The sequence below is a fragment of the Taudactylus pleione genome, unplaced genomic scaffold (genome assembly GCF_031769625.1).
Source record: "Taudactylus pleione unplaced genomic scaffold, aTauple2 ptg000099l, whole genome shotgun sequence".
NCBI lineage: Eukaryota > Metazoa > Chordata > Amphibia > Anura > Myobatrachidae > Taudactylus > Taudactylus pleione.
In genome coordinates, this window is record NW_028284501.1 from 2,590,547 (window position 1) to 2,616,090 (window position 25,544).

The following is a 25,544-nucleotide window of genomic DNA, read 5'->3' on the forward strand; positions in this document are numbered from 1 at the left end:
AACCCCGCTCCAGTGCCTGCTGCTGACGTCCGTCCCCGGCGCCCGCTCTTCGGAACTATGGGAGTGATGTTATGACGTTACTCCCATAGTGCACTGCAGGACGCGGAAGTTGGAGCTCAGGAGTGAGCTCCGTCCTCCGGGTTCTGCTGGCGCCTGGGGTGAGAGAGAAAAGAAGGAGCCGGGCGCTGACCATCTGCTGCACTGCCCGATCGGAAATCTCCGATCGTGGCAGCGCGCAGGGGGAGAGAGTCACTGGGTAGCTTTGCTAGCGGCGGCGGCGGTGGTAGGGGGGGGGAGAGAGGAGGAGGAGGAGGAGGAATGCCCCTAGCATTCTGAGTCGCCCCTAGGCATTTGCTTATAATGCCTATGCCTAGGGCCGGCTCTGGATGTCAAGCAGCCAATGTTATTCCAACATCAACGGTCATGTGTTGTGGGATTGATAACAACAAAGTTAAGCCATCAATGCCCCAATCCTAAACCTAATTGTGGGGGACATATCAAATCGATTTGCATCATCATGGCCCCGCCCTCTTTACTGCAGACGTGAACGGAATCCAGAAGGATGCCCCAAAATCCAGGAGTCTAGGAGTAGACAAGTATGTCTACGGTTGTCCACACATTTAGATCAAATTATACCTCTTTTACACCGGAACTAAAACACGGGTTATTGCAGTGTTAACCCGGGCAGCTCCCTGGTGTAAAAGGGGAGAGGGTTGGATCGCCGGGTCGAGTGACCCAGCAATCCAACCCAGGTAACTAGCAGGGTTTAACACGGGTGTAGCCTGTGAAACCCTGCTGTGAGAACAGCGCCCTCCGGGTCACGATGACCTGGAGTGCGCTGCTAGCCGGCCAATTGGTCCGGCTTCAGTGGCGCTTGGAGACGATGTCATCTCCAAACGTCCACTTTCACGCCGGGAAAACCGGGTCTATGCAGTCCTGACTCCGGTGTGAGCGGCGCCGACTCTGTGATATCCAGAGTCGGTGCCGGCTAATTCCGGAATTTTGGTGGAAAAGGGGTATAAGTCACAAATTGCTGCATTGACCTGAAACCTTTATAACATGTGATCTAACTGAACAAGAAGTTGGTTGAAATTACCTTAACTGAGCCACATGTGATCTGATCTCTTGATATGAGTGCTAGCTGGACCCTTTCAATATGTTCATTAACATGTGTGGCTCAGTTTGCCACAGACCAGCCAGATCTGTCTGTATATGGCAGCTTTACAGTGAGTAACCCTTTCTTAAATGTTAGTGATGAAATGACCTTTCTTTGAGTTGCAATATATGTCACTTTCATAGGCATTGTATTAACCTAGAATTAGTTGATATATAATAGATAGTTTACATTAGATTACAGAGCGAGTTAGAGATATCGGGGCTCATTCTGAGTTGTGAGCAAAGCAAACAAAAAAAAAGTAATTTTGCACCTGAACAAACCATGTTGCCAGCAGGGGGTGCACATATTTTTTTTTTTACCTGTAGCCCACAAATGTAACAATTGAATTGCCCCCTCTGTGCCCATGAGGATATATACTGTATATGAGATAGTGGTTTAAATTGATAATTTTGAAAGTTCATGTAGTTCATGTCTAATATAATATAGTTAAATACATAGAGGGAAATTCAATTAGCCGGCTAATTGTTCCCCCGGGGGTTATTTAATTAGCCTCAAAGCCGGCATGCAGGGGAAAAAAATCCCTGAAAAGCAGCCACGTTTTGGCGATCACGGGCGCAAAAACACGTGATGACCTTATCAGGGATCCTATGTGTATTTGCCCGAGAACAGATCAATTTTTGGGCGAATGAAACGGACTCTAATTGAATTGCCCAACGGCAAAAAAAATTGTGTTAAGTCCAGTTTTTTTCACTCTAAAAATGAACAGGGCTAATTGAATTCACCCCATAGTTATTTGTGTGAGCAATTTTCTTTGCCAGGATATTTGCACTCTTCATGCTCCTAGTCAGTGAGACAGATGGGATGCAGTGTCCCATTATGAAGTTGCTGGATAATTCCTGATGTTACTTCTTGACCTTCCTGTTTTGGGTTTTGTCTATAAACATTGCCTGTTTGCGTCCTTCCTTGATTTGCCTTTAGTTCCTCTCTTTTTAGATCTGTCATTGCCTGTTTATTGCTGTTGTGTTCATACTGCAGTCTAATCATTCTTCGTCTATGTTGATCCCAAGCTTCAGTTTAGGAGCGGCTAAGCTGTGATGATAATGACATATAAGGATAAACCAGAAAGCAGGCACTCTGGGTCATCTACATTAGAACCACAGTTCTGCATTTTTACAAAGCTAGCGTATAACAATCTTGTGATACATTTCCACAGAGACCTCTTCATGTTGAAAACATTATATTCTCTATGCTGTGAAATACAGTTCATTATTATTGATTGGAATATAAATCCAAATTTCTTATTCCAAGGAATTGAAGGGAAAGTGTATATGTTTGTAAAGGGGTGCACAAAGTCTAGTCATATATTAGGAAGCTTATTCCATAAATTTCTGATGTGGACATAATGTGAGAGGTGGACTTTGTAAGCAGAAGCACAATAGCAAATTTGGGAGAACATCCAGAGATGCTGGTCCACCCTGCTGTTGCACTGCTCCCAGGAGAAGACCCTGCTCTGTTCTTCAGACACGCACAGATCTGGCACATGTTTAGTTACACCTCAGATAAGGCCCAACGTTACTCAGAAGAGGCCGGTGCTGTGCTGTGCTGTTCAGATAGTAAAGTAGGGGTCTTGGGCCTCAGTATTGTGCAAGTCTAACATTGGGCTGACTGGCATTGTGGTAGCATGCCATTGGGCAGACCAGCTTGTGACAGCTCCGCTATTGGGTGGGCTGGCATTGCACTAATTTCTTCAGATATCAGAGCTTCACTGTATACCAGATCAGAGCTTCTCTCAGAGGGGCATATTTCCTAATTATCTTGGTTAAGACCTGATAATTATAATTTCTAATTGAAGCTATTCACGACAATAACAAATTATAGATCGTCTAAATGTACTAATAATCCCATGCAATGACAGGGGCTCCAAAAGGACCCCGTCCCTGCAATGTGTAAGAAGTGAAATGATTGCAAAGTCATTTCACTTCTCCGTTGGGAGCTAGAGCCATTCTGCGCATGCCTGGTCTACTAACCACGCATGCCCGGCGGCCATTACCAGGGAGGGTTCTGGGAGAATTTCTGTGTTATGTAGGCCATAGGCTACAGCGGCTAATGACATCTTCAGATGGCGTTAGCTGCCTTGGTAAATCTTTCAGCTGTGCTGCCCCCTATAGAATGGGGGCTGCGGCTGCTGTCGGAAATGGAGGGACTGTGGCAGATATGGATATATCTACTGAGGTCCCTCCTTCAAACTTCAGAGGATTTTTAATATTTGCGGGTAGCCCCTGAAAACGGATGTTTTCTCTGAGATATGCCGCAAATATTTTTTGATAAATAAGCCCTGGAGTCTCGCATTCTTGCTGATTGTGTCACCAATCTTGTATAATTAGCATTACTGTTCTTCAGTGTTTGTTCTAGTAGCGTGATAAATTGTATCCAGACGTGTGTCAAAGTGGTCACGCATATATCTGTGTAATACAAGCAAAAGTGCACCCTTGTATGCAAAGGGATAATAGCCCTAAGCCACAGGCTGCAATTGTTCATTTAGCAGACTTTAGATCCCTAGTTTTGGCAATCAAGGGAACCATCAAAAGGCGGAAGTGCTAACTGTCAGCAGACAGGCTTGTTAATAAAATATATTTTCCAAAAAATGCTGCCTTATAAGCCAGCACTGCCTAAGTGGAAAGTTCCATTTCAAGCGGGAATTGGAGGGAAGTCATCCATGATAATTTAATTATGTATTCAATTACAAAACAATGGGAAAATCAGTATAAAATGTGTACAAGATGAAGTGGCTCACTGAAAATACGTTTGGTACTGATTAAGACATTGGCAACTTTTGAGAAATGAAGGGTCAGAAAACTAAAAATAAATTGTTGTCCATGCCCTGCCATGCCATGATTTACGTATGGTTACTACTGTTACCCCATAGGAAGAGGTATTCATCTTCACCAGAGAAACCAAACGTGCAACCAGCTGATCAGTGTAACATGGCTGCCTCTCTTCTATGTTGTAAGCCAGAAAGGGGCGGACGTGGGGCTGCCATCAGAAATTGTGGGGCCTTGGACTGACAAAATAGGCAGCCCCCCAGCTTGCCCCCTCATGTGGCTGCATGTGGCTCAGTGATGATAGAGTTTGCCAGGCTACACTCAAAATGGAGGCCTCAATGGTATTTATGTGATTAGTGCACAACAAAAAAAACTTTATTGAAGTGGGCGGGGGGCAGCCCTCCCCTTCCCAATCAAGCATGTAGTCCTGGTGGGAGGATCATGTAATCAGGGCCCTCCCCAATCTATCGTGTAACCTGCGCAGCATGCCGATCCCCGGTCGGAGCGTGCCCCCCTTTCTCTCTAGGGGGTAGCGCAGATGGTAGGAGCATGCCGGTCAGAGCAGGCTCCCCTTTTACTCAAGGGGGTAGTGTGGGTGGTAGGAGTGGAGGGGCCGCGGTAGAAGTTGGCAAGCCCCCCCCCCTTTCTGCGGAGTGTCAGGGCCCGGGACTTCAGTCTTGGCAGTCCCCCACTGATGGCGACCCAGGATGGATGGGAGGGCAGTCATTACAGTGCAGGAATTCTATGTACAGTAAAGTAAAAGACTAGCAGGCCTATTTATCACAAGTCGCAATTAATTTGCATTTGTGATGTGAAAATAACGAGTGAACTCGCATTGTGAGCTGTCTTATGATCACCGGAATGTATTATTAATCGCATGCCGGGATAGAGTTTGTGAGAAAGCTCTGTCCCAGCGAATTCCCTCCCTGCACTTCTCGGTATATTTTGCAAAACATACCCTGAGACTGTGCCTGCGCTTGTGCCGCGCCTTTCCCCTCCCCCCGCTTCCCTTACCTCCGTTTAGGTAATCGGTGATCTGGTCAGCTGATCACTGCTAGGCTCCTGCTCTGTGACCCCGGCAACTGATCTGTGCAATAAACTAAAGCAGGGTACACACTAGACGATTTTGTTAAAACAATTTGTCGTTCTTCAACGTTCTTCAAGCATAAGCTTGAAGATAATCACAAAGGACAGCTCTCCTGGTAAAGGCTGTCCTTAAAAGTAGAAGGATTTCTTGGTTTAGGTGATGCACGAGACACTGTGAGTCCTGGTAGTGATCCAATTGGATCACTCTCAGGGGGAAGTGCTAGTTGAAGCCCATAGGCTTCTATTGGGCAAAGCCATCTAATGATGGTGTTGTCCACCACGTCCAAGTACTGGAATGTATCAGATTCCTGAGCTTGGTGCATATGCGGTAAGCAGCCAAACCTCAGAAAATTTCATTTTCAGAGGTTTGACCGCAAAATGTGCATTGCTCCATCCCGTCCAGAGTCAAGATGTTGACATTCAAACAATCTAAATGTCAACCCCAGAATATCGACATGTTGTGAACACCGATATTCTGGATGTCAACATGGTTCGAATGTTGACAGATAACATGTCGATATCGGAATAATGGCCCTGATTCAGAGCCGGACGCTCGCTCTGAATCAGGGCCCACCTCCATTAATATGGAGCGTCCTCCTGGACGCTCATATAGCTGTGGGTCACCACCCACAGCATATACGAGCGTGCAGGATGATGGTCGCGATGGTCTTGACCATCGCGACCATCGAAACTGCGAGCAAAAGCCTGCGTTTGGGTTTTTCAACCGCAAGGCCAGGAGTGATTTTGGCTCTATCAGAGCCAAAATCACTCCCACTGACATCACTAGTGATGTCAGTGGGGCCGGCTTCAGACGGTAGGCGTTCCCTTGGGAACGCCTACGTCTGGCAGGCATGCCCCCGGCACGCCCACCAAAGGGGGCGTGCTGTCAGTCACCATCGACAGCACGCCTCCTTTGATGAGACACTCCGAGCGAAGGAAAGTCCTTCGCTCGTCGGGTCTCGCGCATGCACACGACGGAGCTCCCTCCATCGTGCGCATGCGCAGTGGGGACCATCGACCCACTTGTGAGCGGACAGCCGCCTGCGAGTGGGTCTGAATGAGGGCCAATGTCTCCATGTTCAAAATGTTGATATTGTGACTGTCGACAGTAAAAATATTGACACATACAATTAGGATTAGGCTGCAATTAGGGTTAATATTTGGCTAAAATAGTACAATCGACATTCTGACTGCCGACTTTCTCAATGTTGACATGTTGACATTCTGAGCATGTGGACATTATGGTGACAGTGTAATGAATGTCGGCATTCTAACATGTCGACATATCATACCACACCTGAGAGAAGAACATTAGAACAAGTAACAAGCTAATGTTGGAAAATGTTAGTTTCAAGGTTATCCGGTCTAAACATCTACAGTAAAAAGGTAGACAATGTCTTGATGGACAACCAGATATTAGACAGGCAATAGGTTGACAGGGACAAAAGGGCGACACATTAAAGGTCTACATGTAAGAAGGTTGATGGGTACAAATGGTTAACAGGGTCAAAAGGATGAGATGATTTTTTTTTTTCTAGGGTTAGTGTTAGGTTTAGGGTCAGGGTTAGGCACTTACACTGATGGTTAAGGTTAGGCACTTACATTAATGATTAGGGTTAGGCACTTATCGGAGGGAGGGAGGGTTAGGGTTAGGCACTTATCGGAGGGTTAGGGTTAGGCACTAGAAGGGACGGTTAGGGTCAGACACCTAGCCTGATGGTTAGGGTTAGGCACCAAGGGGAGGGTTAAGGTTAGGGTGAAGATTAGGGTTAGAAAAAAAATGTGTTGACCATTTTCATGTCGTCCATATGTATGTCGACCTTTTTACACCGTCGACCATTTGTACATGTCGACCTTCTTAAATGTCGAAATTTAGCGTGTCGACATTTTGTCCCTGTTGACCTATTGCCTGTCTAACATCTGGTGTCTGTCTAGACATTGTCTACCTTTTTACTGTAGTAGATCTTTAGACCGGATACCACTACCAATTGGTCACATGGTAAGGCTTATATAACCAAAGGGTATTGCATATAGTACAATTTATTAGTTGAGACAAACATATAATGTAATAAAGGACAACCAAGAATTAATAGATGAACAGAATTGCATGCTAGTATAAAACAATAAAATATATTACGCAGGGCTCGACAAATCCTGGGGGCCAGGTCGCCATGGTGACCAGATTTTGCTGCCTGGCGACCAGATTATCCAAGGAGGCAGAACCCACTTTTAGTTAATGGGCAGGTCCGTCCCACAGGATGTGCTATGATTTAGCTGTGTGCACTGTGCCGCAGCCAATCACCGCTTCCATTGTATCCCCAGCCAATTGCCATGCTGCCTTCAGTTTCTCCCCAGCCAATCGCCATGCTGCATGCAGTGTCTCCGTCCCTCCCTGCCCGTCAGTGTGCCTCTCTGCTATGTAAATCCAACAGCTCTTCAGCAGTGCCTCTGCATCCTCCTCCTCGGGCTCTGCACCCCTTCCCTGTCAGCCACCCTATGACTCTCCCGGCTGCAGCATGTTGCCCCCATCATGTTGTTGATGCTGGGACCCTCCAACTGCCTGTGCTGCATCGCTGACTCTTTGAGCCAGCTCTCCACACACAGAAAGCCGGAGGTAGACACTGCCCAGAGAGGAGGGAGCTGGAAGCTCTACACTCTGGTGCTGAAGGAAAAGCTGAGGCTGCAGCTCATGCTGAGCTCCCAGCAGGAAGAAGGAGGTAAATACTGCCCTCAGTACTGTCTGTCCCTAACCTCCTCTTTTCCCCCAGTACTGGCCCACTGTAATTTAATTAATAAAACTCCTGCACCTTCCTCCTTCATCAAATAAAACTCCCTAAGTGTTCCTCTCCCACCATCCCTCCCCAAGTTACACATGTATCATCCTATGTACTTATATAACTCATCATCCCACATGTGTATGAATGTGGTCATACTGTGTGACATACCATGTAATTGGATCAAACTGTGTGGCATACTATGTATTTGGGTCAAACTGTGTGACATACTATGGATTTGGGTCATACTATGTGGCATACAATGTATTTGGGTCATACTATGTGGCATACTATGTATTTGGGTCAAACTGTGTGACATACTATGGATTTGGGTCATACTGTGTGGCATACAATGTATTTGGGTCATACTGTGTGGCATACAATGTATTTGGGTCATACTGTGTGGCAAACTATGTATTTGGGTCATACTGTGTGACATACTATGGATTTGGGTCATACTGTATGGCATACTATGTATTTGGGTCAAACTGTGTGACATACTATGTATTTGGGTCATACTGTGTGGCATACAATGTATTTGGGTCATACTGTGTGGCATACAATGTATTTGGGTCATACTGTGTGGCAAACTATGTATTTGAGCACTAGGGTGTGGCATAATAGGAATTGGAGGCAGGTATGGGTATGTGGCAAAATCTCAAAACCATTGAAGGGGCATGTGTGGTGCTCTAATGGCATGTGGGGAGGTTGAGGAGCATTGAAGGGTCACGTGTGGTGGTTTATACAAGTTTTTATATATTTCGGTCGCGGATCATAGTCTGGCTCCTAAACATTTATGCTGGCTCCTAGATTTTACAAAATTTTTCAGGCCCTGTATTACGACATAGTACACTGCTATAACTACCACAAATGTATCTTTAAAACATAAATAAAGATAACAAATAACACAATGTGGATACCATTATTTTGGATTTAGGAGCGTTATTTGGGCCAGGGTAACAAAATATTAGGGATGTGCAGGTTCGGTTCTACTCGGTTCCGTTCGTTTTTTTTTACCGAATCTTATTGGCTATCCGAGTAGAACCGAGCATGCACATCCCTACAAAATATATGCAATACGCGGGAAGCAGTGCTTTACTGTAACATGCCACAAGTCAGTTATAATCCACATACTGTATATAATATATGGTAATTCATGTTAGCAATATATTCTACTGTTCCTCATACTACTGACAAGTGCATAAGCCCAATGTAAAGTTGCTTCTTTAAAACTCTGGACAGAACAACTTTAAATACTTTAGGGCAGCTTCTAGTGAGGATTAGTTTAATGGAAAGAGGAACATCTTGCCCACATTCCAGGATTGCCCTCGTCATACATTCTCTGGGACTGAATATCTTTTACTTAAGGCTTGGACAGTGTCACAGACATTAACTTTCAGATGTCTGTGAGTTCTCATTTCCCTACTATTCTCCAGAAAGCGCTACAGCACATTACTTTCCAAGGTATATGTCCAAAAAAGGCATTCTATATTTAGAATATTTAATTCTCATTTTTGCTTGGAAAGTTTGTGGGTAATGCAGTATAGTTAGCAGTATGCCTGTACACAATACTAGATAAATGTGTATTTGCAACAGGAGCTTCAACCCAAGTCATTTCTCCATTACTGATTATTTTCCACCATTGTTATTTTTATGCCAGATGACACTAACTGTATTTGTTTTATTTTTGTACAACATGTGGTAGGTTACTGTGAGAATAGCATAAAGCTGTGGCAGACTAACAGGTATATTTAATAAAGTGAGAGTTTTTAGAAGTGGAGATGTTGCCCATAGCAACCAATCAGATTCTACTTAATTTAATTTAAATAGCACCTTCTAGAAGATAATAGTTAGACTCTAATTGGTTGCTAATGCTATGGGCAACATCTCCATTTCTAAAAACTCTCACTTTAGTAAGTATACCCCTAAGACGGTGAAAGTCCCAGTTCAAACATAATGTAGTCAAATCAAATGAATAAGGGCCCTCATTCAGAGCCGTTCGCTATTTGCGGTCGTTCGTTTAAAAACAAGGGGTGGCTATTCAAATGATCCGTACGCACATTGCAGTCTGTTCACACCTCTAAGTCTGAACGAGCGTGCAAAACATACGCTCGTTTATTTGTTAAAAACGCCCCCTGGCCGCTCGCATCCTACGTCATGTCCGCTATTTATTAGATTAATCGAGTACATCGACCAGCGTATGAACTGCTCGCTATTCTTGTGGTTGGTGTTTGCTACCACAAATTTGCGTGCAGTTCTGGCTATAAAATAACCCAGTGACGTGGTCAATGACGCTGCTGTTTTAAATATACACACCCATAAAACGCCCGCTTTGACCTTTAAGCACGCCTGCGTTCGGATCTCCACTCCCCATTTTCAAGCACCTTCCCCTGTTACCACCCACATACGCCTCATTCTGTCACTCAAAATAGCAGGCACTCGCTATATAGCGTACAAAGGATTTTCGGCCGCACTGACTGGTTTGCGCATGCGTACTAAAACGCGTACGCATGCGCAGATGTGCAAACATCGCTCGGAACGAGCGTACAGCCGCTAACGAGCGGCTCTGAATGAGGGCCAAGGTGCGAATTATGGGCGATGCCTGTGATATGACTTTCTGCAACAGAGTTGGAAAACAGATATTTTTACCCTAAATTGCCACTAATTCACCCATTTTACACCACAGACCGATTGGGGTGCGTATTAAAATATGCAATTTAGGGGCTACTGCATGTGCGGCATTGGAGCGCAGTAATCACAGGCCCTTTACCCACACTCAAATCACACTCAAATCACATGCAAATCACAATGAACACGTTTGTTATTATTATTATTATATCTTATTTATTATATCTTATTTATGATGGCGCTATGGAACAAGGGTTCCATAGCGCCATCATGCTGTAGGCATAGAACATACAGTGGTACAAGGATACAAGGTGAACTAATTTGAGTACAGTATCTGTCTGTATCTGAATAAATCAATTGTGAGGCTTTCTACTTTATTAATCTGTGACATCCTTGCAGCTCCTCTCAGATACATGCATGTGTGCTCCCCCTAAATGGGCAACTAATGTCTAGTGACAGTTCTGTGTCATAAACACGTTTTATGTATGTACCCTTCCAGCTTCCCAGAGTTCTCTTGTATTTAAAAAATGTAAAACTGTTTATTCAGTGACTAAAATTATGTTATGGACCATGGACAGAAGTACTGTGTGCATTTAGCAAATTCAGAATGATAAACAAACTGTAGGAAAATGAACACTAAAGGCTGCAGTACTCATAATAGGGATGACCATCGGAGGGGTGTCCATCGATTGTTACTATCAATGGGCCCATCAGTGAGTACGATCGATGGCACAAAAACCATCTATGGTGAACAATTGATGGTTGGCACCCCCTTGATAGCTACCACTGCTGGGGGCACTGTGGCCCGCATGCCAATCAAAAATGGGGATGGGCCTTACTGGGCGCCAGGGGAAGGGCGGGGCTATGCTTGTTCCTGTCAGGGAAGGAAAAAAAAAACATCAGCTCCCACTCTTCCATCAATGGAGGAAAACCATTGGTTCTTTGCCATCGATGGCAAAACTAATTGACATCAGGTGGCCACCATCGATGTTTGGAAACCATAAATGACCATCCCTACCTCATATTACTCAATGGGGACTGCCGTCGAAGCCAAGTTGTATATACTTTTCGGTGCTTGGCCCGTGTTACAAGTTCTAGCCCATGAGGAGACCATTGTTGGATAGGGATTTTCTGATCTCTCTCATCTCTCTCTGGCAGGCCTCATGTTCTTCTCTTCTCTACCCCACGGTAACAATAGCTAACAGTGGTAAGAGTAATCTTATCATTTGTGAGGCCAGTATGTCGTCTCTCAAGGTATGAATCAGCCTGCTTACTGGCCCTGCTTGAGCTCATCACTGGGAAAGTGGGCAGGATCCAGGAGACTGATCTACTCTCCTGGAAGAGCTCTGCGAAATTTGGGAGTCTGCCGAACATCCCAGGAGAGCAGTCATGTATTAGTAAAGCTTTGTGACTTTAAGGGTGTCCTTAGATTTTTCTGCAAAAAAAAACAAAACATCAGCTCCCATATTAAAGTAAGCTATAAGAGGTTCGGTCTCTTTCTCTCTGTAACTGTTAATGACATTGGGGTCTATTCAGCAATAGTGACGATGTTGCCCAGAATATTATCGGGCAACATCGTCATTATTTTGAGCAGGGACTGCGGTAACACGCTGTCCCTGCGATGTTACAGGAGGCATTGTTATCGATTTCCAAAAACAATACCTTCTGTTACTGCTACTGCGAATGCTCAGATATGCACTTCCGAACAGTCTTCGTCCCTGCTTTGAGATGACCGCGGAGAGGTAAGTGCATCTCCAGCCTGTCCAAAGTAATTGACATGTGTATACAGGATTTATATTAGCCTGTATGCATGCATATTTATGTGCTTTTATATTTAACATTTATATATAAATTTAAAATATAATTGCACATAAAAATCCATGTATACAGGCTAATATAAAACATGTATAAACATGTCAATAATTTTCGGGATGCTGCAAGGACTTATGGGAAAATTCCATCTGTCCCTGCAGTTTTCGGGGAATTTAATGTAATTTCTTCATATAACACCGTTCTGAGATGGCGTTATATAAAGTAAGGATTTTTCGAGTAATTTAATGCTTTTTGCTTTGCTGAATAGCAAAAAGCGTTAAAGCACTTTAGAGATCAATGGCTGATTGATCCCTACAGTGCGGCACTCTGCGAGATGGGAATTAATGGAGAAGATAATTGCGTTAGCTTCTCCATTATCCCATTGCTGATTTACATAAAAAATAAAAATTATGATTTCCGCATTTTTAATGTAAATAAAATCATTGCTGAATAGACCTCTTTAACACAATTCTCCACCCAGCCAAATTCTAGACAGTCTCGCATTGCACTGGACTTCAAGAATAGGTGTTAGAAGTAGCAACGTCTGTCTACTGCTGTGTATTGAATCCAATGACATGCTGAATGCCTAACAAATTGTAAAAACAAACCATTGTTTAGTTACTTAAATACTCTGAAATTTATTACTGGTAGATTTGCAGTGTGGGAACCTCTCAACAATATTTTTCATCAGTACTCTACAAATAGCATGTTCAGTAATCTTGATAATTGTCATTGAAATATTTTATTAGTCATGATGGGAATTAATTTAACGTATTACATACATATTGGAGAACCATATCCATCATACCGTATTACATATACATTGGAGAACCATATCCATCATACCGTATTACATATACATTGGAGAACCATATTCATCATACCATTTGTCCAGGCTGGGGACTTTGGTTTGTCTGGAGGAGAGCTTGACACCAGCTCAAAGGAAGTTTGGGGTGTTTTGAGTAAAGATGGTTGTATGTAACTCTTTCTCATAGATGTAAAATATAATATGGCAGGCAGCAGGACATTATAGAAATACTAATACAGTCAGTAATATGTTATCAGTGGACCCAGCCTGGGACTGAGCTTGGAACATACAACGGAGCCGGACTTCGAGTTCGCACTGGGGCTGGAATGGAATAGCTAATGGGGCTGGAATGGAACCGAACTTGAACATTTACTGGAACCTGAGTGGAGCCAGACTGAGAGTTCACGATGAAGCTGAAATGGAATTGAACTTGAAACATAAACACGAGCCGGAGTGGTACCGGACTGAGAGTTCACAATGAAGCTGAAATGGAATTGAACTTGAAACATAGACTGGAGCCGGAATGGAACCGGACTGGGAGTTCACAATAACACTGGAATAGAGCTGAACTTGAAACATAGACTGGAGCTGGAATAGGATACGTCAGAACATCTAAGACAACTAGCATGGGAGCTGGAGCCAAGGAGAAGTATCAGTGACGAAGCTCAGGCTGCTGAATACTGTCAGGACCAAGACTTATATACCCTGTGATGCACAGAGATTGTCTGATGCGATCAGGTGGACACTGGCCTGGCTTAGCATTGGAGACCTAGTGGTCAACTGACTGGGACCAATATGGCGGCGTCCAGTGTCCGCAGAAGCTCTGAGCCCCCTGAGACCACATAGCTGAGCAGGAGCCACCATGGCCGCACCCGGAGCCGCTTGAGGTGACCGGCCAGGGTCTAAAGCTCAATGAGAACTGTGTTAGGTCTAGTAATGGTCAAATATGTGCCATTGTGAAAAAAAAAAACTAAGCTCCTACCACTGGGATGAGCTAATTGCAGGTTAGTAAATGAATGCAGAGCTACAATGCCACTCCAGTCACTGGCCGTAATGGTCCTCATTATGTTAAAGCCCACAGTCAATGAGAGGAGGGGACAGGGGTGTGTTGTAGCCACTCACTTATACTGCCTGAATCTTAGTGTAGTTTCTATAGAGGCGAACCAAGTACCCATGTTCACCCGTGGTCCTGTTTTACCAGGTAACTGACCCAGTAAATAGAGTAACAATGTATAATTTAAGCCAGAGTCTGTTGGATTTCCCCTGTACTCCTGTGGGTAGTCTGACCCTGACTTTGCATATACTGGAAAGAGTTTTTTTCCACATTGAGATGACTGTAACATATTATTTGTACATGTCCTGCAACTTTCACTAGATATGGTAAAAATTTGTTCTTTACAAATCAGCACTTTATCCTAGATTAGTTACTAGCTGTTGCCAGCGGCTTCGAACACAATTAAATTGTTTCTGCCAACTTTGTTTTTATTTAAGCTGTTCTAGTTGTATTGCTTTGCGTAGGAGCCCTGTGTCAGGAGTGGCCCACGTGATCAGCAGCGCTATACAGACTGTTAGAAGCAGAACCTTCAGCCATCACTCACACCAATGTCACTGTGTGCCCTGTGCACAGACGGCTATGTACACTATCCTATTCAAGTGACTGCGGGCCCAAAGCCCCTCTCCCTCCACCCCTTACCAGCCACGTGCATGGTGCCACATCTATCTGTTGCATTGATGATGTAAATACATTTTGTTTTTGTTATTGCTCAGCTTTAACTTGACGGATCCAGATGAAACAAAGTGCTGGTTATTCCTAGGAGTTTCCACCACAAACTGATGCAGTCATTTTTGCATCAGTAAGTAACAAGCAGACAGACACAAGGTTTTTGTACTATTAGTATAGATGTACTGTATATCTGTTGTACAAGAGCACTCACTGGTGTCTAACATCTACAGACCATCATATGGGAGTACTCAGTGATGAGTCAAGTATGACATAAGCTACTTTACTAACTCACTGCATTGTTCTTTGCCAGGAATGGTCTTGTTCTTTGAACTATTCTTTATCTGCCACTGACTGTGATGAGCAAGTGATTTTAGTTTACCCTTTGGTTGCAGGTGTGAAAGGAGGCCATGGTCACCCACAGAAGAAATCAGACAGCAGCCTCGCAAATATAGCCTGGAATCAGAATTACAGGTGAGAGAGACATTGAGAATTGATTTTTTTTTAAAAGTCCAGTCTAAACGGACCACTAAATCTGCAATACAGCTTAGTACATTGTAGATTTATCCGAGTATTTCCATTCCGCCTCAGGACTCAAGAGATCTCAAAACAGCATAGTACAGAAAAGACTGCCTCCAGCCAAGTCTAAAACAAGGAGCCAAAAGGGAATAGCCTGCGAGATGCGGGCAGCGGCGAGACTTAGATGATGTAACTGCTAGACTTAAAGCAGCAAAAACAGGGTTGGTTTTGCCTCTAACAAATTGCCGCTTTAAGTCTCGCCGCTGCCCTCAGCTTTCATGCTATTATATTGAGGCCCAAGAGTTGGAGATAGAACACAGAGGAGGGAGATTTATCAAATCTTCTAAAGAGGATAAGTGGAGAAGTTGCCCATAGCAATCATTTACCTACATACATTCTATAAAATAATAGCTAGAAGCTGATTGGTTGCTATGAGAAACCTCCACTTGTCCTCTTTAGAATGTTTGATGCTTCACCCCCAAAAGTGATCCATTCAAACTGCGGCTGCAAAAAAGACAACTGAGTAATCTGCAGATATGATTTGCAGTCCAATAGGTCATATTTAACATAATTAAACAAAGATCCACCTTAATTGCCAGGGGAAAAAATCCTGCCGCCAGAAAACAAAGACTCATCCCTTCTCATACTGAACTACACTTTTTATCCATTACAATCATTGTAAAATACTGACAATTCAGGGGATCCATGACCATCGCAACTCTGACCCGCCTGGTAGCTTCCCTAGAAATAAGGATAATCGGCTCTGTTACACCCATGCTGTGCTAGGGCAAAGGGAACCTACTTTTTCTCATCCTTAATTCCACCACTCTTATATTGTCAGCCTTCCCCACTGCTGTCATTCATCCAATGATGTCTTAGCAGGGACTGGGAGCTGGGGAGCGGTGCATACATGAAGCATGTCTTCCATTTTTACCATTTATGGCTACAATAAATCTTTTTGTTGCAGTGCTTGTTTTCCCAGACTTCTGTCTTGTGATATATCTGCTTGCACAGGTTAAATAGTAATAGGGTCCTAGAAGCTGGATGTATTTATCACCCAAATGAAGAAAGGGTGACTTTATGGCCTCAGAAACTGCAAGGCACATGGGCGTTTTAATTTAATAATAATGGGAGCTCTAAACATATCAAATTTAATGATAAATGACATATTTGGGGTGATCTGATACATATTTGGGGTGATCTGGTACGAGACTCAATAACAGGATTTACAGCTGTAATCTCAGGATCACTGGGTGCAGACACCCACGATATGTGTTACTTTACTGGCCTTCTGCAATTTGTGCCTCGTATTTTATATTACACGGCTGCCATCTAAACTCCATGTTGTTTATTTGCCTACCTACAGTATCAGCCACACAGACCTGTTTAATTCACATTTGGGAAATGTTACATATTAAAGTGCTGCACACCTGCATAACGATTACTACAATTGGTAGCATCCACTATATAAAAGTCTGGTTGGAGTCCCTCATATGGAATTGCCACTGTTTCCTTTAATTCATCTTTGAAACATACTTTTTATTAGTGCCATGTGCCTAGATGGCACCGGGCAGATTTGTTGCAACCGGACAGAGAATTTTCATGCATTCTGTAACTTCTGCTCTGGTTTTCTCTAGATACACCTGCAGGTCTGTATATAACTGTTTTAAAATATGAGTGCATTAGGTGCTCCTACTGTAGTCAAATACACTGTAAATTAAATAGATATAGATCATTCCATTCCAGTTCCTGAGGTAGTTATGAGGTAGTTAGAAATGATTGTCAAAATGAATACAAAAACATCTCTCACAGTACATTTCAGTGGCTCAGAAACTTCCTTCCAGTCATTCGCTCAGGGTCAAGTAGCCACAAGGTTCTGAGGCCCAATTAACATTTTGTCTGGCTTCTGGCTGACATCTGAAGAGAACCTTTATTACAGTCATCTTTCTGCATTAGCCATCGCCTAGCCACACAGTTGGCATACATCATAAATATTAAAATTGTATTTATATTTTCCTCTCAAAATGATGCAATTTTTATACTTTTACGTATTTAAGGAGATATTGGATCCGATAGTGTTTGGAGTGTACACGCCCACACAGCACTGGTCACGCCCACACAGCACTGGTCACAGCTCCTCTCCTTCTCACAATAGGCCCTTGAACATTTTCAGCCCAGAGCTGGCTCTAGGGGTGTTCGACCAGTGCGGTCGCACAGGGGCGCCACCCATAGAGGGCGCACCCCTCCCAAACATCCCGATTTCAGTGGGACAGTGCTGTCCCACTGTTCCACCCGTGGGCCGAAGTGGCTCGCGTGTGGTCAAATTGGGAGGTTGGGGACACCCTCCGCCGCGGCAGTGCCGGATCCCCGGAGTGTGAATGAATGCCGCGTGCATGCGCGCGGCATCCATTCACTGATGGCAGAGGGCTGGGGGAAGCACAGCCAGTGACGGAGGGCTGTGCTTTACCCCCAACCTGACATTATTTGGCACATGGCACGCCTCCAAATACTTCACGCAGGGGCGTGGCTTATGGAAATGAGGCCACGCCCCCAATTTTGTGCATGATTACAAGGCGCTATGTACCAAGCAGGCACAGGGTGCTCAGACCCCTGGAGCCAGCCCTGCCCAGCCCCATGTGGCCCTTAATCAGCCCATGAGTAAAGCTATACGTATGGTATTACTCTCTGCCTGCTTGAATTTATATTTTATATCTGTATGTATACATGCATTACACAAGAACATAATATTTCATTTATGTGTTAGTAAGTAGCTATAATTGTTAGTCCATCTGTGGAAATGTGTGACGTTGAGTATTGAGTACTGCTGAGAAACAGAATAACATCTCTTATAAGCTTGTCTTTAAGGGACTTGTTTATAAAGCAGTGATAATCTCCTTCTCTGATTTTTGTTTCAAGCTCAGCAAAGCAAGATGTTGCCTATACCCGCAATGGGGGAGCCACAAAGCAGTGTATGCGCATTTTAGTAGAGCTCATCATTGCCAGCATTATGCTGTTGGTGAGGGGAGAAAACCTCTGTGTATTTCCAATGTTGGAGCCTGGGATTAATTGATACTTAAAAAAAAAAAAAATTGGAAATCACAGCAATATGTGGAGATATGGATTGTTTTTCTTTGCAGGCAGATATTAATAAATAGTCCCCTAAATGTAAGTCATTAGTCCAAGTACAAACACTATCACCAGTACTTCAAACCTTGAAATATTAAGAACGTCAATTATAAATTTGAAGAGAAACTTGATGCGAGCGGACATTTTTGAGAAAATATACAAAAAGAAAAATGCTGACCCAAAAAAAAAAAGGAAAAAAACATTGGGGGAGATTTTTCAAATCATGCAGAGAGATAAAGTAGAGAAATTGCCCATAGCAACCAATCTGCTTCTGTCATTTCACAGCCAGTGCTAGAAGAATGACAGAAGCTGGTTGGTTGCTCTGAGCTTTATCTCTCTCCAAGATTTGATAATTCTCCCCCTTAGTTTAGAAAACACAGAAAGTAAAAATGAAAGACAAAAATATGGCAAACATGAAACAGAATAGAAATAAGTAAGAAATATTTGTACGTTCATTTTATAGAGTGTGGTTTATTTGGACAGGATTTTCCTGTCATTGAAAGAACATATTTTTTATAATCCACTCTAAGGAAAATGCCAGAGTAAGTTCTCCCTACTTTTCTGTGTGGTTGAAGCTGAGAACCAGTAATTAATAACAACTGTTGGGCGCCCAGAGGTCGGATGGAACACATGTGATCTCTGACCGCTCTCCTGCACGACAGGATCAGAGCTCTGTGTATCACTGACCTTCATCAGCATTTCCCTGCCACAGGGTACTGATCTCACTTCTGCTGTCTGATTGTGTACTTGGCCATGTTGATTGCCTCTCAAAGTCAATATGTAATTTACAATACTACAAGGGCTTCCATTAAGTACAATCTTGGGATGGTACATGAGTTGATAAACTGGACTATTTAATTTATTTCAGGTTTAGGGGTCTATTCATTATGTTAATTATCGGGGCCTGAACGGATCCCGATAATTAACATACTAACTCGCCTCATCATTGCTCCGGCTGAAAATCAGCTGTCTCCACGAGTGGCTTCACTACTCCTTTCAGGGCAGTGAGACAAGTGCACATGCGTGACCTACAGGTCACACATGCAAACAAGAGCCCTGACGTCAGGCGGAAGGAGCCGGACAGGGGCGGAGGGATATGAAATATTGTATTTTCGGAGCTTGATGAATTCAAGATTCCACGAGAGGAAGGTAAGCAAGAGACATACAGTATGTGATTTCTCCTGCTTTACCCTCTTGATGAATGGCCTGATAACTTCATTTCTGCAATTGCAGGTGAAAATGTTCATTTACACCTGCTTTTGTGGAAATTAAGTGATGATGAATAGGCCCCTTAGTCTTCTTGGACTCAAACTCCTGCTTCTTATATTTTGTGACATTTATATTGTATTTTAAAAATAATTTGATCTTCTTTAATTCATTTCAAAAGCAACTAATGACCGTAGTACTATATTCCTCTTTGAAATCATAAGCCAATTAATCCAAATAATGACTGTATAATAAATATCTAAAGGGATGTTTACTACTTAATTAAAAAGATCATGTGAAATGTAACATTTGGTCATTTATTGTTTTGTTAGCCGCACATGGCTGTAGTAAGATATCAAAAGTAAAGTTGCTTAAGGGCCGAATTCAATCAGTTAGAGTTATCCGCGCTGCAGTACCCGAGGATATTCAATTATAGCCCGCAGGCTGCCCTTAACGCGGACTTCTGTTCACCCCCTCCTGGGGCTGGAGCAGAAATGCACGTTAAGTTAGGCTTTCTGCCGTTATCGCGGCTGCCGTGACTGCATTAACCCATAGCTCCTGGTACTTATCCCGGAATCTATGGGTTAACATGCGGTAGCCACAGATTTACCACGTCAGGTAAAGGACGTGTATTGAATAGCTCTGGGCGTAAAAGCTAGAGGCTACCACCCTTCTCCTCACGCAGTAAGATATCGAGGCTGATTGAATTCAGCTCTTAAATGTTGTAGTTGAAAATTTCATCTTTTTCTACTTTTTAAAAATGTTGATCTAAAAGGAGGCAGATCCCCCTCATGTGGCCACAAAACCGAAGCAAATGCCACGGGCATCGCAAACATCTACAGCCTACTGTGTTCAGATCAGAAGATCCCAGTGCGCTGCCCCCTAGATGAAAACTAGCTTACACAGACAAGGGGGAAATGTATCAAATAATTTTTCAAGCACAGCCTGTAACATGATAGTCAGGAGCTGTTTGGTTGGTACTGTATCTCTCTCCACTTTTTCCCTTTCCAAAGATACATACCCCCAAGGTCTGAAATAAGGGCCTGATTCAGACCCACTCGCGAGCGGCTGTCCGCTCGCAAGTGGGTCGATGTTATGGACTGAGCATGTGCACGACGGAGGGAGCTCCGTCGTGCGCATGCGCCAGACGCGACGAGCGAAGGAAAGTCCTTTGCTCGTTGTGTCCGATCAAAGGGGGCGTGCTGTCAATGTTGTCTGTATCACTTTCCCCACAGAGAGCTGTAGTGAATGTCCTGCAACCTATACTGTTTGGTTTTTATAAAGGTTTAATAAATGGCCTGATCCTAAAAGGTTATTTCACTGCAGATTATTGTCATAATTCATAAGAGTGACATTTCCACAGTTCATTTTTTATTATTATTATTTTTTATATTAAAAACATGAACCCCAGTGCAGAATGTATCCTCGTAAAGAACATTTTAAGGTTAGGAAGTGTCTCTACAGATTATTAAATGTCCCTTTTAGTTGAACAACGTCATTCACAGACATATCAGGTCCACCCTGCAGCACAGCCGATGCTGATATATAGGTGCATCTGCATGTGTGTATGAGTGGCCCACCGAACGCCCATACACTTACTAACTAACCACACTGACATCTCAACTGGGTGGGCAAAGTTAAATGCCTGTCCAGTTGTGATGTCGGCCCATATATATCGAGCAGCTGGTTAGTAAGTGTGTATAGCTTGCCAATCGCCCGCCCTGATGGCCGATTGGTGTGCTGACCAACCCATCGTCAAAGTGTGTACCTAGCCTTAGTTATATTGTCCAGTTACACCATAGGCAATATAAAAAGGTATGTTAAGAACAAAAAAGTTTTGCTACATACATATCACTTTTTCCATGTCTTTTGTGCTGTGGTTATTTATTTATATCTGTAATATACTGTATGAATTGCAGGATAATTGCCAGACCAAGAGCAGACTGTTTTATAGTCATAGACTGGCTTTCGTCATCCCTGCAGAAATATTAATTTCACGTTTGTTAAATGTAGGATGTGAGGAGGACAGTATCTGACAATAATATACTGCTGTGGCTTTCTGTTTTGGCATTGCAATTAGCAAAACGCTCGATCAATAAAGGGAAAATGTACTTCTAGCATTGGAAAGCTGCACTCACAATAGATGATCTCATGTGTTGGCATCAGACGTGATTACCAGCCTTTTGAGATCTACAGTCTTTGTTGGAGAGCTGACTTGAAGCTACTGATACAGTCATATAAGCCAAAAGACACATTTATGACACATTTAGTCAGCATTTGTAGGTCAGATATCACTAGTCTGGGCTTTTGTTCAGTGTGCACTGAGGTCAGCTTACTGCTTGTACTCCTTATGTACATGCCAGGGCACGCTGGCTGAGCCCATTAGTACAGCGCTTCTCAGCGTCTTGTACATTACTTCAAAAATGTGTAACATGTTAGTAAGTGAAATGACTACAGTGTTTGTACTGTAACATGCTATAACCAGCAGTACACACCTTACACCTGTGACATCCTCAGATATATGTATGATTAGGTGATCCCTTTCTCAGCCAATCTCAGACATATCACACACATTGCAAACCAGCGCAGCCCTCTATGCATACCTGCCATCTCTCCCTGATTGTCAGGGAGACTCCCTGAAATAGTAGCAATCTCCCTGACACCCTGAAGAGTCTACCAATCTCCCTGATATCCTTGTCCCCATTGTGTAGCTGTTATATACTTGGGGAAGAAAATGAATCAGAAATATTCAACATTCAAATGGGATCTTCAGTGGCATTTCCCTGCATTGGTTATAAAGCAAAATAATCCCTATTGCTACATGTATTTTCTGAAATGTATCAGTGTGTTTTCATCAACAAGTAGATCTTACTAACTGCTTTGGGGCTCATTTACATTTGGATGTAAGTCAGTATTATGTAGCAGTACACGCCCACTTTACCATGCGCTCATAGGTGTTACTTTCACAATCTCACTGAAAAGCTTTATCAAAAGTAGGCAAGCATGCTTCTATGGTGAGCAGTAATAGTGCTGCCTGCATGAATGGTTCTTATAGAAGTGCATTAACTTAAAAATATGCTAGTACCCATTATCATGTACCCCAAATTTGATGGGACCACTTAAAAAAACGAAAAAAAATAACCTAAGTACTCTTCTGCATCGCTTCTTCAATGTCGGGAAAAAAACACCTGCAGCCACTATTTAAAACCCCGACTTTCATTTGCAGGCTAAAACAGGGGTACCCATAGTGATCCCCCATGTTTTTACAGTTTTAGGGGTGTCCTACAATTTATTCCATTTAAATTTTGTTTTTTTTTGACGATCCTACTTCGCCGGGTCCCGTTTTCGTAGCTTTCAAATTGAATACGGGGATAAAGCGGGCGGGCGCCCAATACTTTATCCCAGGAAAATCTCCCATGTGGAGCGAAAAGTCCAGCATGGACTTTTCGCTCCCATATTGAATACCCCTCTAAGAGTTCTATTTAGCAAATTATTTATGTCCTTAAAATATGCAGAAATTTATTTTTCCATGTGTAAGCAGAATTAAGTTTGATACAAATTTTTGCAAACATCAGTACTAGCAGCATCTATCTAGATTTCTATATGGACGGCTATTTAACAAACTGCAAAAAGCTTAGCTTATTGGAACGTACCTGCAGTAGCTACTTTGTCCGCTGTTCTCTATGGGGGAAGCCCAGCCGGTTCTTGTGATCCCGTTCCAGTGGGCTGGAGTGACCACAATGCCCATTGCAAGGTTTCGCTCTGTACATGTGCAGCCAACTGGCAGTTGCACAACTGCGTCCAAACCTGGCAGTAAAGGGATAGTTCTTATTGGGGCCCATGTCACAGTGACTTCACATTGGTAAATGCCCCCGAAAAAATATTCCCTATAGCCGCAATATGTGGTGATAAAGAATGCTCATTTTTAGGCAGAATAGAGCGCCTGCAGCCTGTCACTCAGAGCACAGCGAGCAACATTGCAGGACAAGATCTGCATAGTGCGGCTTCTGTGCATGCGCTGATCTCAAATCGTCGGAGATGTACCTGAACATCGGACCTCTGTCCATCTCTGAATTAGGCCCTGAGTCTGATGCGAGCAGCTGAGTGTTTTCCCCATGCCGGGTTCCGCTGTGCTTCATATGCGACTTTGTATTTCTGTAAAACCAATTCCTTTACCATTAGTCACATTCTAGCGTCTCTAGTACACTGAGCGGCCTTTTGCTGAGTTTGCGAAGCGACTAAGATGCACCATTTAAAGAAAAATACAGGGCCTGATTCAGACCCGGTCGCAAGCGCTGTGCGCTCACAACCGGGTCGATGGTGGGCCAGTGCGCACGCGTGCCCCAGTGCAGCTCGACCCCTTTTGTAGGCATGGCCGGGGGGTGGCTTCACAAATGGAGGCGTTCTCAAGCGAACGCCTGCCGTTTGTGGGCGGCCTCACTGACATCACCAGTGATGTCAATGAGAGAGCTTCCGGCTCTGTTAGAGCCGAAAGCTCTATGGGGCTTGCGGCCACGAGACCCTACCACAAGGGTCTCGTCGCAAGCCCGATGGTCGCGATGGTCTTGACCATCGCGACCATCATCATGGCAGCTCGCATAAGCTGTGGGTGGTAACCCACAGCTATGCGAGCGGCCAAGAGGCCGCAAAAAAAAAAACCACGCCCTGATTCAGAGCGAGCACACGCTTTTTGCGAGCGGCTCTGAATCAGGCCCACAGTACGCTGATCCTCTCGCAGCTCCTCAGTCATACCACGCACCTCGCTCCATATGGCATACGGACAACCAGTTAGCGAGGACTCATCTATAGATTCTAGAGACGCTTAAAACTATTGAACTGGTTTGAAATGTTATTGCATTTCACTAGATGGTCACATAGGGGTCTGTTTCGTGGTCAGTTATCATGTCGGCATGCATAATTTCGACATAAGAATAATAACATGATAAAAATTTCGACATTGACCATTTCAACATTCATAATTTTTACACAGAGGACATGTCGACATGACAGACTGTTGGCAAACTGTCCTTGGGGGTCTAGTGGTGTCTTACTTGGTCCCGGCGGCAGCAGCACTTCAAGCATCGACCCTCGAGTCCCGGCGGTCACGTGAGGTGGATTTCCGGTGGTTACATCTAAAGAGCGGCGTTCCAACGGCATCTAAACTGTCCCCCTTCGCGGCTCAATCTCTCCCTGGACTCAGTGCTGCAAATAAAAATCCATGAGTCCGGCGGTACTGTAAGTGCGGCATATAGCCATATTTGTGGTAATTAGGAATGAATTGTGCATATTAGAAAATCTACTAAGTATTTATAGATATACATTTGTTATAAAGTTGAATGTGAAGAGTAAAGAGAAATATTGTTGGGGCACATATAGGCTAATAACTATGAATAGAGCAGAATGTTGGAATGGGATTTAGGATTATCATGGCAAAGGCAAAGGACGATTTGAAAGACGAGGGGCTCCAAACTAAAATTTTGCCTAGGGCCCCATGGGGTCTTAATCTGACTAACTACACAACAGAAATTTTGGAAGGGAACTTCTTTTACACAAAATATGGACAACTATATGAGTATTTTATGTTAAATGGCTACATTATAATGCTCATAAATAATTAATAGAGGCAATATTTTACATAGATAAATCATGTTGCTAATAATTAATTGTATAATCACGGTGGCACAATTATATACTAAATATATGATATGCCTTAAGGGGGCAATAAATACAGTATATGAATTACTTTGGGCTCTATTCATCATCACTTAATTTCTACATAAGCAGGTGAAAATTGTACAAATTCAGTTTTTGGTCCATTCATCAAAAGGTTAATACAGGACATATCACAGATATCTACTGCTTACTGGAATGGCCCGCTGTCCCCATACTCCACTATGGGGACAGAATTCATCAAGCTCCGAAAATA

General features: G+C 43.5%; 1 protein-coding gene across 1 annotated transcript in view; it reads left to right on the top strand.

Annotated features, from left to right (window-relative positions):
• The window catches only part of PDLIM4 (PDZ and LIM domain 4), a 214,283-nt gene that overhangs the window by 88,516 nt on the left and 100,223 nt on the right, over positions 1–25,544 (top strand). The window contains exon 4 of the mRNA XM_088470386.1: positions 15,163–15,241. Within this exon, the coding sequence (XP_088326512.1) occupies positions 15,163–15,241 (79 nt within the window). The remainder of the gene's footprint in view (positions 1–15,162; positions 15,242–25,544) is intronic.